This window comes from Myxocyprinus asiaticus, chromosome 39, assembly GCF_019703515.2.
Source record: "Myxocyprinus asiaticus isolate MX2 ecotype Aquarium Trade chromosome 39, UBuf_Myxa_2, whole genome shotgun sequence".
NCBI lineage: Eukaryota > Metazoa > Chordata > Actinopteri > Cypriniformes > Catostomidae > Myxocyprinus > Myxocyprinus asiaticus.
In genome coordinates, this window is record NC_059382.1 from 21722971 (window position 1) to 21734857 (window position 11887).

At 36.8% G+C, this 11887-nt stretch overlaps 1 protein-coding gene across 1 annotated transcript; it reads right to left on the reverse strand.

Moving 5' to 3' along the window:
- Window positions 1-6772: 6772 nt before the first annotated feature.
- On the reverse strand, window positions 6773-11618 carry il15l (interleukin 15, like). The gene is made up of 5 exons (XM_051678918.1): window positions 10979-11618; window positions 10216-10515; window positions 10022-10069; window positions 8850-8975; window positions 6773-8673 (listed from the first exon to the last, which is right to left on the reverse strand). The coding sequence occupies exons 2-5, from the start codon at window positions 10366-10368 to the stop codon at window positions 8644-8646; spliced, it is 357 nt and encodes a 118-aa protein (XP_051534878.1). The 5' UTR covers window positions 10369-10515; window positions 10979-11618; the 3' UTR covers window positions 6773-8643.
- Between the last annotated feature and the right edge of the window lie 269 nt (window positions 11619-11887).

Here is an 11887-nt window from a genome sequence, read left to right on the forward strand (position 1 = left end):
CAATTTTCAAAATCAATGCCAAAATTTCACAATTTCTGCCAGGATATGCAAACATTTGAGCACAACTGTATATAGCCATTGATGCTCCAGCCTGATTGAAACTTCAGGAGGTAGCAGAATCAACTGGTAAAGCAAACAAAAATACTAATCCTTGGAAATACTGCCAAAGCATGTCAGCTATGTGCTTAAGTACTTGAGGGTTGTCAAATTCTTCTCAGTTCCAACATTAGTGTTAAGGTGTGTTTTTTTTTTTTTTTTTGCATTTCATTGCCAGCAATATAGTGTAGGTGCCCAATTGCTAAAGAAAGCAGTGCATTTGTTCATTACTGACAACCCACCAGGACACATCAACATCACTGTGACCAGGAGGAGGGCATGGCCGGGCCATAACGATGGACGCCCAGCGCTGAATCAGCCCAATCAGCCAGAGAGGGATAAAAATAGAAGCCAGGGACGCCAGTTCGAAAGAGACACGTTCAGTTCTGTCCTGTCATTACAGTTTACGTTGAAAGCTCAGCCAGTTCTCACCTCCTCCTTGCCCATCCTTTACCAGTTACAATCACCAAATGTGTTTCATGGGGTGTCTGATTTAGGTCTGTAATTACTAAAATGCAAGATTATAATCTCTACTGTGTAGGTCAACAGACTGGACAACTATCAGCAATACACCCTTTATTAGTTCATAGGTTTCAGCACCAGACTCACCAGCCCACACATCAGCTCAACAGGAGATAAATCAGATCTACAATTTTTATTGCTATTCAATGGTAAACACAGGAGATTAATAGCCACCACAATCCCCATTAGCCTTTGCTATAGATACTGTAGATACACGAAGTCAAGTTGTTTGATTTTATATACTCCGGCTTAAAGTATTAAAGTTGCAGTAATATATTATCGTCATGATATTTTCCAGATTACCACTTTAGAAACATGGCCTTTTGTCCCCAATCTAGAAGACATGAATCATAGCATGTCTGTTTGTGCTGCATTATGCAATTATATGTACTAAATTCATGTCATATAAATACACTTTTCCAAAGTATCTCACATCATTTCTTGTTTGAAATGCTGGTGTCTTAAAGTACTTATAAAAAGTGCCAAGGCATTTCAAGATATTATTTCAAGATGATATATTAAATATTGCTTTTGTTATGGAATGTCACTGGGCAACTATGAATAACTATGCACACTCTATGAATACCAGTAAACAGTTATTCAACAACAACAACAAAAAAGACAAAATCACTATCACAAATCTGTTGACTTGGTAAGCAATTACAACAACTGAGACATTATTATCATTGCAAACATTTTCTTATCCAAAGTGACAGTATTTTTTTCTTATATACATATATATATATATATATATATATATATATATATATATATATATGGAACAGTCCCGCATACAGGCACAACCTGGGGATTGCTTCACATCTTTATTTGCCAAGTATAAGAAATAAGTGCACAACTAGGCCATGCAAAGCACACAGAATAAACTTTACAGGGTATTGTACATTGGCATTACATTATTTTTCCACAATGCAACTGTCAATAAGAGCATTAAAAAATATTTGTTATGTAACAGCCCCATGAATTAGATAGGACACTGCACACAAACCATATTCAATTCAATTCCATTTCACTGTATTTATACAGCAGCTTTAACAATGACTATTGTGGAATAGCAGCTTTACTTTCATTTGGTATACCTGCGCAAGATCAAACTTTCAAACATGTCCCACTTTCACATTTTATGGCCCAGACGTTTGTTCTTTTGACTATTTAATTCTTCAAAATAATTAAAGGGATAGTTCACCCAAAAAAAGAAAATTCTGTCATCATTAACTCATCCTCATGTTGTTTCAAACACACATGACTTTCTTCCTTCTGTGGAAATTTTAGGGAGAATGTTATCCTCAGCCACCATCAGTGCTGGGTAGTTTACTTTTGAATTGTAATCTGGTACTGACTACAAATTACATGACTAAAATTGGAGACAGGAACGAAATTTCTTGGATTACATTTTTAAGGCAATCTAATCTGATTGCTTTTGGACTTCTTTTGGATTGCTTCTGACCTAATTCTTGTTTATTTGATGTCACATGCATTTGAGTAGGATAAGCTTGTACCATTTTTACATAATGTTGATTAAATAAATGCGGCTTGATTGAACAGACTGCAGAACTCTTTTGTTCGCCAGTCTGTCAAACTGCTAAATCAGAGTTTGGGTTCTAAGTAGGCCTCACTGTTCCTATGTGGATTAAGCACTGAAGGAAGTGATGAAATTGATGCATGGCAGCCAGTTATTTGTAAAGTCTGACATAATATATGTTGTAGTATTTTTTTGTGTTGTTTGGTTAAATGTTGTGTAAATGTTATTGATGTGAAACAGTGTACGTTTTGGGATGCAAGACAAATTTCGGAAGAAATTCTGATAATAAAGTTAAATCAAATCAAATAAAAAATTTCTTAAAGAGAACTTAATCGATAAAAATATAAGAACTGATATGATTTTGTGTGTGTGTGTGTGTGTGTGTGTGTGTGTGTGTGTTTTACATCCATGTGTGGTGACTGATCAGACCATTTTTTTGGTGAATCAATGTCTCAAAAAAATTTTTAATATATATATTGTTGCAAAAGCACATTCACGTACAATTTTGAAGCCAATTACAAATCATTTTGCAAAACTAAAACTAACTTCAAGCACAGTATGTTTGGATTACTGCTCCACCTTCAGTGTAATTACGGCTGGTGGCTAGTATCAGGTTAGCTATCAGGTCTGTGTGTAATCTGATTACTTAACCCAGATTACATGTAATCCATTACTACCCAGCACTGATAACCATTCACTTTCATTGTATAGAAAAACAATGCAATGACAGACATACATTCTGCCAAATATCTTTTGTGTTTCACAATAGGAAGAATATTTAAAGAACCTTCATGCAGTTTTAATGATCTAGTTGCAGCAGTTCTCAAACTGAATGCTAATCAGAACAGAAGATTATTAGTGAATAATGACTTAAATTTCCAGCCTGGTCTCATGAAATTTACGTGAGCATTGCATGTTTTTGCAAAACGGAAACTACATGCTTCATTAGAAGTTTGGCTGCAGTTTTCAAGTGAAATGTCTTGAAGGGGGCACCAAAACCGAGCAAAATGAGGTTGTAATCAGACTAGGTTTTTAAGGTGAATTTTAGATGGAGGTTTTAATAAGTAAAATGTACCTCCCTAGCCTAAAACTTTACATTAAACCTAACCAATAGTGTCCAAAAAGATAAATGAGAGTTGAATAAAACAGACATCCTGACCCTTAACCAACACCCAACCCTAACCGAGTGTTTTAAAATGCAAATTCGAAATAAAAAAAGAAAACGCACATTAACTGAAGCAACCACGTCATTTTGTGTCATTTCTATGCCACTTTACTTTAGCGCGTCTTTTGCTGGACTCGAAACGAGGCCATCGAGCTCAAAGTTAGTTGAGCTACCGAGCAAGCTAATGACACAGGAATAAGTATATGTAAATGTAAGTAAATGTAGGTGGGTCTGTAATACAAGTTTTATGTTTGTTATGTTTCGTTTCTTAAATCATGTGTTAAAGAAAAAGTGTTTTGATATCATAACATAGCGGGGGTAATACGTTTTTGAAAAATACGTGAAAAATAAGTTTTTATAAAATCAAAATCAGCAACTGTACTCATGATTTGTGTGACAATGATTAAATCACAAAGCTGTTGTAGCGCCTCTAGTGTTCATTTCACCAGGAAACTGCAGCGAAACGTAGAAAGCAGTTTGCAAAAATGTATAGAGCAATGTTCATTCTGTGAGACCAGGTTGTAAATTTCCACGTGTTCCTCACACAAAGGTACCGTATGACTTCAAAACACTCAGAATATAGCACACAATTCATATGGACTTCTTTTATGGTGCTTTTTGTGTCTTTTTTTTTTTTTTTTTTTTTTGGAGCTTGACATATGTGATCACTATGAACTGTCGTTGTATGGAAAAGACCTGTGTGAAAGTCAAATGCTGAAACAGCATGAGGGTGAGTAAATTATAACAATAAAAATTTTTGGGAGAAATATTCCTTTAAGATACAAATAAGATCAAATCGTTTCAAATGCTCGGGGAGGCAATTTGTTGTCAAAGCAGAATATTGTGGCAAATATGCTATTAAAGTATTTTTTATTTAAGTAAATATATATTTGCACACTCAAATACAGACTGGTTATCTTAATGTGTGATCTAGCTTAATGTCTGGTGCTCCTCCACCAGTGCACGGAGCTCCACAGAGGTGAAGATACATTTCTTAATGTTCTCTTATATTGGTCTCTAAATGTCTCTTAACAATCTTTTGAACACAGTTTCTTTCCGCATTCATCCTTTGTAAAACATTTTTCAGGTTTTCCAAAAAAGTCTCTGCTCTTTCTTCTCTGTAGAGCTCACAGTCTGGACATGGTTTCCTTTTGTCCTGTAACTTAAGTGTTATGTAATCAAATTAGTTCACAGTAGATAAGTGTCATTATAAGTGCATTACAATGTCATTTTAGGTCATTGACCATTGTTGATTTAATCTGATTCACTGTAATAGATTACTAAATCATGTCAAAGATTGCTGAGTGATTGAAGACTCCATGACCACAGGAACCACAAAAATGTGTCGCAGCATTTGTTTCTTGAAAATGGTTTCACATTAATCTTTCAGTTTACTGAACTGCAATCCAGCTCCACAATATCTTAAAGGAATATTATGGGTTATTTACACATAATGTCTTTGAGGGACACTGTTGATAACAACAGAAAAAAACAAAAAAAAAAAAACAAAAAAAAAACAAATTGGGATTCTCCCTAATTTTGGACAAAAGAACAAAGTGTGCATAGTAATAAACTTACAATGGCAGCCAAGCATCCAAGAGGGTTTTAAAACAGAAATGCAAAACTCATATTTTTACTAGCAATACATGTAATATTCAATAAAAAAAATTGTATCGAAGCTGTATGATATATAATGAAAAGGAAGGAGAGTCCACCATTCGTCTTCATCTATTAAAATGCAGTATTTTACGTGCTATTTTGTGTATTTACATTATATAATCATAAATTATGATTAAGATTGTTGATGTATCTACACTGGCAGACAAAAGTTTGGAATAATGTACAGATTTTGCTCTTATGGAAAGAAATTGGTACTTTTATTCACCAAAGTGGCATTCAACTGATCAAAATGTATAATCAGGACATTAATAACATGAAAAATTACCATTACAATTTGAAAAAAAAAAATCATATCTTCTTAAACTACTTCAAAGACTTTCCATCAAAAAAATCCTCCACGTGCAGCAATGACAGCTTTGCAGATCCTTGCCATTCCAGCTGTCAGTTTGTCCAGATACTCAGGTGACATTTCACCCCACACTTCCTGTAGCACTTGCCATAGATGTGGCTGTCTTGTCGGGCACTTCTCACACACCTTACAGTCTAGCTGATCCCACAAAAGCTCAATGGGGTTAAGATCCATAACACTCTTTTCCAATTATCTGTTGTCCAATGTCTGTTTCTTTGCCCACTCTAACCTTTTCTTTTTGTTTTTCTGTTTCAAAAGTGGCTTTTTCTTTGCAATTCTTCCCATAAGGCCTGCACCCCTGAGTCTTCTCTTTACTGTTGTACATGAAACTGGTGTTGAGCAGGTAAAATTCAATGAAGCTGTCAGTTGAGGACATGTGAGGCGTCTATTTCTCAAACTAGAGACTGATGTATTTATCCTCATGTTTAGTTGTACATCTGGCCTTCCACATCTCTTTCTGTCCTTGTTAGAGCCAGTTGTCCTTTGTGTTTGAAGACAGTAGTGTACATCTTTGTATGAAATCTTCAGTTTTTTGGCAATTTCAAGCATTGTATAGCCTTCATTCCTCAAAACAATGATTGTCTGACCAGTTTCTAGATAAATCTGTTTCTTTTTTTGCCATTTTTAACCTAATATTGACATTAAGACTTGCCAGTCTATTGCATACTGTGGCAACTCAAAAACAAACACACAGACAATGTTAAGCTTCATTTAACAAACCAGACAGCTTTCAACAGTGTTTGATATAATAACAAGTGATTTTCTATTACAAAATTAGCAATTTAGCATGATTACTCTAGGATAAGGTGTTGGAGTGATGGCTGCTGGAAATGCGGCCTGTCTAGATTTGATCAAAAATGACTTTTTTCAAATAGTGATGGTGCTGTTTTTTACATCAGTAATGTCCTGACTATACTTTGTGATTAGTTGAATGCCACTTTGGTGAATTAGAGTACCAATTTCCTTCCGAAACAGCAAAATCTGTACATTATTCCAAACTTTTGGCCGCCAGTGTATGTTTAAATGTTATTTATTCCTGTTCTATAATTTAATACTTACACTATCTGTTTCTATTTGCTCAGTGGTAGTTTCTTTTTATTACAGAAAAACATTTTTGAACAACTTTTTCATTAGGTCCATGTTGCCACAGAATTGTTATTTATATCATTATATAATTTGGGAACATTTTTGCAGGCCTGTGGTATACTTGGAATAACTTTGCACATTCAAGGTTGGCTAGCAATTACAGTGCATCTGGAAAGTATTCACAGCGCTTCACTTTTTCCACATTTTGTTATGTTACAGCCTTATTCCAAAATGGATTAAATTCATTATTTTCCTCAAAATTCTACAAACAATACCCCATAATGACAACGTGAAAGAAGTTTGTTTGAAATCTTTGCAATTTATTAAAAAAAAAAAATGAAAAAAACAAAAAAAAAAAAAAATCACATGTACGTAAGTATTCACAGCCTTTGCCATGACACTCAAAATTGAGCTCAGGTGCATCCTGTTTCCACTGATCATCCTTGAGATGTTTCTACAACTTGATTGGAGTCCACCTGTGGTAAATTCAGTTGATTGGACACAATTTGGAAAGGCACACACCTGTCTATATAAGGTCCCACAGTTAACAATGCATGTCAGAGCACAAACCAAGCCATGAAGTCCAAGGAATTGTCTGTAGACCTCCGAGACAGGATTGTATCAAGGCACAGATCTGGGGAAGGGTACAGAAAAATTTCTGCAGCATTGAAGGTCCCAATGAGCACAGTGGCCTCCATCATCCGTAAATGGAAGAAGTTTGGAACCACCAGGACTCTTCCTAGAGCTGGCCGCCCGGCCAAACTGAGCGATCAGGGGAGAAGGGCCTTTGTCAGGTAGGTGACCAAGAACCTGATGGTCACTCTGACAGAGCTCCAGCATTTCTCTGTGGAGAGAGGAGAACCTTCCAGAAGAACAACCATCTCTGCAGCACTCCACCAATCAGGCCTGTATGGTAGAGTGGCCAGACGGAAGCCACTCCTCAGTAAAAGGCACATGACAGCCCGCCTGGAGTTTGCCAAAAGGCACCTGAAGGACTCTCTGACCATGAGAAACAAAGATTGAACTCTTTGGCCTGAATGGCAAGCATCATGTCTCGAGGAAACCAGGCACCACTCATCACCTGGCTTATACCATCCCTACAGTGAAGCATGGTGGTGGCAGCATCATGCTGTAGGGATGTTTTTCAACAGCAGGAACTAGGAGACAAGTCAGGATCGAGGGAAAGATGAATGCAGCAATGTAAAGAGACATCCTTGACGAAAACCTGCTCCAGAGCGCTCTGGACCTCAGACTGGGGCAAAGGTTCATCTTCCAACAGGACAACAACCCTTAGCACACAGCCAAGATAACAAAGGAGTGGCTACAGGACAACTCTGTGAATATCCTTGAGTGGCCCAGCCAGAGCCCAGACTTGAACCCGATTGAACATCTCTGGAGAGATCTGAAAATGGCTGTGCACCGATGCTCCCCATCCAACCTGAAGGAGCTTGAGAGGTCCTGCAAAGAAGAATGGGAGAAACTGCCCAAAAATAGGTGTGCCAAGCTTGTAGCATCATACTCAAAAAGACTTGAGGCTGTAATTGGTGCCAAAGGTGCTTCAACAAAGTATTGAGCAAAGACTGTGAATACTTATGTACATGTGTGAGGGTTTTTTTTTTTTTTTTTTTATAAATTTGCAAAGATTTCAAACATATTTCTTTCACATTGTCATTATGGGGTATTGTTTGTAGACTTGAGGAAAATAATTTAATCCGTTTTGGAATAAGGCTGTAACAAAGTGAAGCGCTGTGAATACTTTCCGGATGCACTGTATATTACACTAATCGTGCTAACGTGTAAAGTTTAAGTGTTATGGCTATATTTTGAAAACCGTGTGATAGATTCTATTTTTCACAGATCAGTTTGCTAGCCTTCTGTAGTAATTGCATTACTATAAACGTGTTTTTTTTTTTGTTTTTTGTTTTTTACAAACTAGTCAAAATTGTTTTCTGTGGCAACTGACAGCATGCTACAAATGCTGTCCATAGACGTTTATTGTTCCTTTAACCATGTGGTTCCCCTTCCTCCTAGTTAACTAAACTGCCAGTTCCCAAATATACTAATACATCCTGAGTCCTCGGAAGCCTACAAAGTCACAGTGAACAAACTATTGACTGTCTCATTATCCTACCCTAGATCACTTTGCAGTACTCATCCTGAGCCTAGTATTGTAGAGGTTTAGTCGTAGGATTGGCTGCAGCAGGGTTATTTTCCCACCTGCACCAATGGAGCAATCTAGTAACCCATATTAAGAAAATACATTCTTACACAATCTTATGAAGTAAAATTAGTTTTATTAACCAATATCTTGGCTACGAAGGTAATGGCTCAGAAATATATAGGCACTTGTCTAGTAATGGATTATTAAAACTGCTGGATTACATAATCCACAATGCAGATTATGAACTCACCTTTTTGCTCAGTCTGTTGAGCATATTAAATAATTGCTTAGAATTCCAGGTCACACTCTTGATTTCAAGGACTAGAACATTCACTTCCAATGCAAAGCATGTAAGTGTGGATCTGGAGCAGTTCTGCTAAAGGAGATGACACAAAGATTAATAACCTGTATGTAGTATGTATATACAAAAATTTGGTCCTGATTCAAAATTTACAAACTTGCAGAATGACTCCAGAAATGTATTCCATTATGAAACCCTGCATAAACTTTAGTTCAGCGAAAGAATAAACAAAGAACAAAAAAATGTCCCAGCAGCTGTAACACACTAGTTCCTCACAAAAATCTAAAAGCCAGGCACTTCATCACTGTTCACAGTATCTCATAGGAGGATATAAATGCATTTATATTATTTTCATATTAAAGGGCCCTCTGTAATTTTTTGGCTAATTAAAAAAGGTTTACACAAAGAAATGAACAGTATTGTTAAAAAAAAGAAATGTGCTTAAAATTATATACACTGACATGAGATGAAGACTCCAGTCATATCGGTCCTCCAGAAAAGCAGTTTTAGTCTACATAGAGCTGGGTGCACACTCATGGGCACCGCCATGTTGAGATCACATGACCAGCCGAATACTACTCACTTTATCTTGGTAACCTCCTGTTATCAGAAACTTTCGTTTGAGGAATAAATTAATCATGAACCCACAAATATACCAGTGAACAGGATGTTTCTACAATGGCATTAACAACCGAAAACGTTTGCTTTTGCATGATGTGGCATCCACACCGAAAGGAATGGAGCCAGAATGATCTAAAAAAAAATATATATATACATATGACAATATTGCTCAAGACATTCCCAGTAGTTTGGCAACACATTTCAGCCCAAGTTCAATAAGGTGGGTAAGAGTGATTTTTGACATTTTAAATTCATGAATAAATGCAACAACATTCACACATTGTTTATGCAAATTAATTCAAGAACTGGATTGTGGCAAGGAGGAGGGCGGGGCCGGGCCATGATGACACATGCCTGGCCCCTAATCAGGCTAATCAAGCCGACCAGAGTGATAAAGTCCACCGGAGTCGGCACTTCGGGAGAGAGAGAGAGCTACAGAAAATATTTTTAGCAGCACAATCAAATATTAATAATTAACCATAACATGTAAAATCACATACCTCATAATCAGCTAGAGATGGAGTGTACAACATGCAATCATTTGTTTCCTGTCATAAGAAAAGCACAGCACAGGCAGCATGATTTGGACATGTGAATCTGTCAAACGGATAAACTTTTAGCAATTAACTTGGAAATAACTGCAAATTTGCATCAACAATTAATAAGGTAAAAAAAAATCCAAATCACATAGTACCATTTTGCGCAGCTCCGCTGCAATCTTTTTTACAATATCCTCACTCTCTATGCTGCATCCTTTGATCTGTCTCGTTAACATGATCACCATACACAGAAACAATGAAGTGAAATGCATGGAATAGTTGAGTAAATCTGCCTTCGTATCAAACATGTTCCAACCACGAGATCTGTCATCAGGTCTGTTATGAAGAGACGGGGCACTGTGATGTGGCTACATTTCCCCCCTCCTAGAGGTATGACATTTATTAGTGGGGGGACAGTGGAGCACATGGCTGGAGTCATCCACAGTTTGACTAATCTAAAGAAAAATAAGAGAGGGAAAAAATACATATAGCTGACAAATAGGGGGAACAATGTAATGGCTGGAAAAACATGGAACACACATTTAGAAGTTTTTGTTGACATGCAGATTTTATTGCCACTTATTCATTATCCTTATTTACTGATTCTTTTATATAAATTATTTCCATCAGTTTTTTCAATGGTGAGCTTTTAGGATATATTTTGCAACAGGTACTGCTGTATGCGGTGTCCCAATCTGAAATATGGCAATATATGTAAAACACATAATATAGCATGCATCTTCATGTAGTTTTCACTGAAATAAAGTCACATACTTGTACATATATGCAACACATATTTCATAATACTACAAAATTGCCATTTCATCTATATAACAAATATGTTTATATATGGCCACATACCAATACATAAGCAGTTATACACATTTCGCACCAGCTCAAATTGCAGCACCATCTTACCTCGACAAACCAGTCTGGAGGGAATGACATCATATCCACCGACTGAGCTCCAGATTCACGTCTGATCATTATGCAGAATAGTGAATGTCTATAGATGTCAACGTTTTTTTTTCAGCCACTCCATTGCTTTCAATGAAAAGATCTTATGCAAAACCAAAACAATAACAAATGCTGAGAACCCAATGTTCAGTTGAAATGACGTTACATGAACTACTGAATCCGAATCATGTCCTTCATGTTCACGATAAAGTTCTCTCGAAAAGATTTGGGAGAGTGCAGTGCAGTATATTTACGTACAGCCCCATGAATGGGCTGGACTTAATGCTAGGGTGCGTAATCCAGAGAGGCTAGCAGTTAGCAAGCTAGTTTTGAAAGCCCTCCCTTCAGAGGTGTCTCCAAAGCCACGCCTCCTCTATCACACATGAACACACACAGAGCAGAGTTAATTCTGCTTTTAGCACGCTCTTGATCCAGATGTTTTTTCGTTGTAGAAGTTTCTAACACGGACTTTCTTTTCTTGTTTCCTTTTACTGGTGGTTCAGGAGGAACATAAGGTAGCTGCGGATCGCCTTCCATTCTCGCGCTCGCTCTGCACAGCTTCAAGGAACCCGCTGATGACGTGTGATTGTTTGCGCGAACAAGTTACGCGGTGGTATACAAATATAGATTGACAGACAGGAAGGACATCCTATCATTATATTCGGACCGAATGCAATGATTGGTCGATCATTTTTTTAGTCCCGTCCCTTCCACAGAAGATATATATATATATATATATATATATATATATATATATATATATATATATATATATATATATATATGTGTGTGTGTGTGTGTGTGTGTGTGTGTGTGTGTGTGTGTGTGTTTACATTTAGACCACTTAAATTATTGATTGCTATCAGGATG

Bases quoted from the DNA above. Each gene is read 5' to 3' on its own strand.
- il15l (XM_051678918.1), bottom strand. From the start codon at position 10,368: ATGTTTGATACGAAGGCAGATTTACTCAACTATTCCATGCATTTCACT. The intron at 8,976-10,021 runs GTATGTGATTTT...CATCTCCTTTAG, and splicing joins CATCTCTAGCTGATTATGAG to CAGAACTGCTCCAGATCCAC. The intron at 8,674-8,849 runs GTGAGTTCATAA...ATGGGTTACTAG, and splicing joins TCAACAGACTGAGCAAAAAG to ATTGCTCCATTGGTGCAGGT.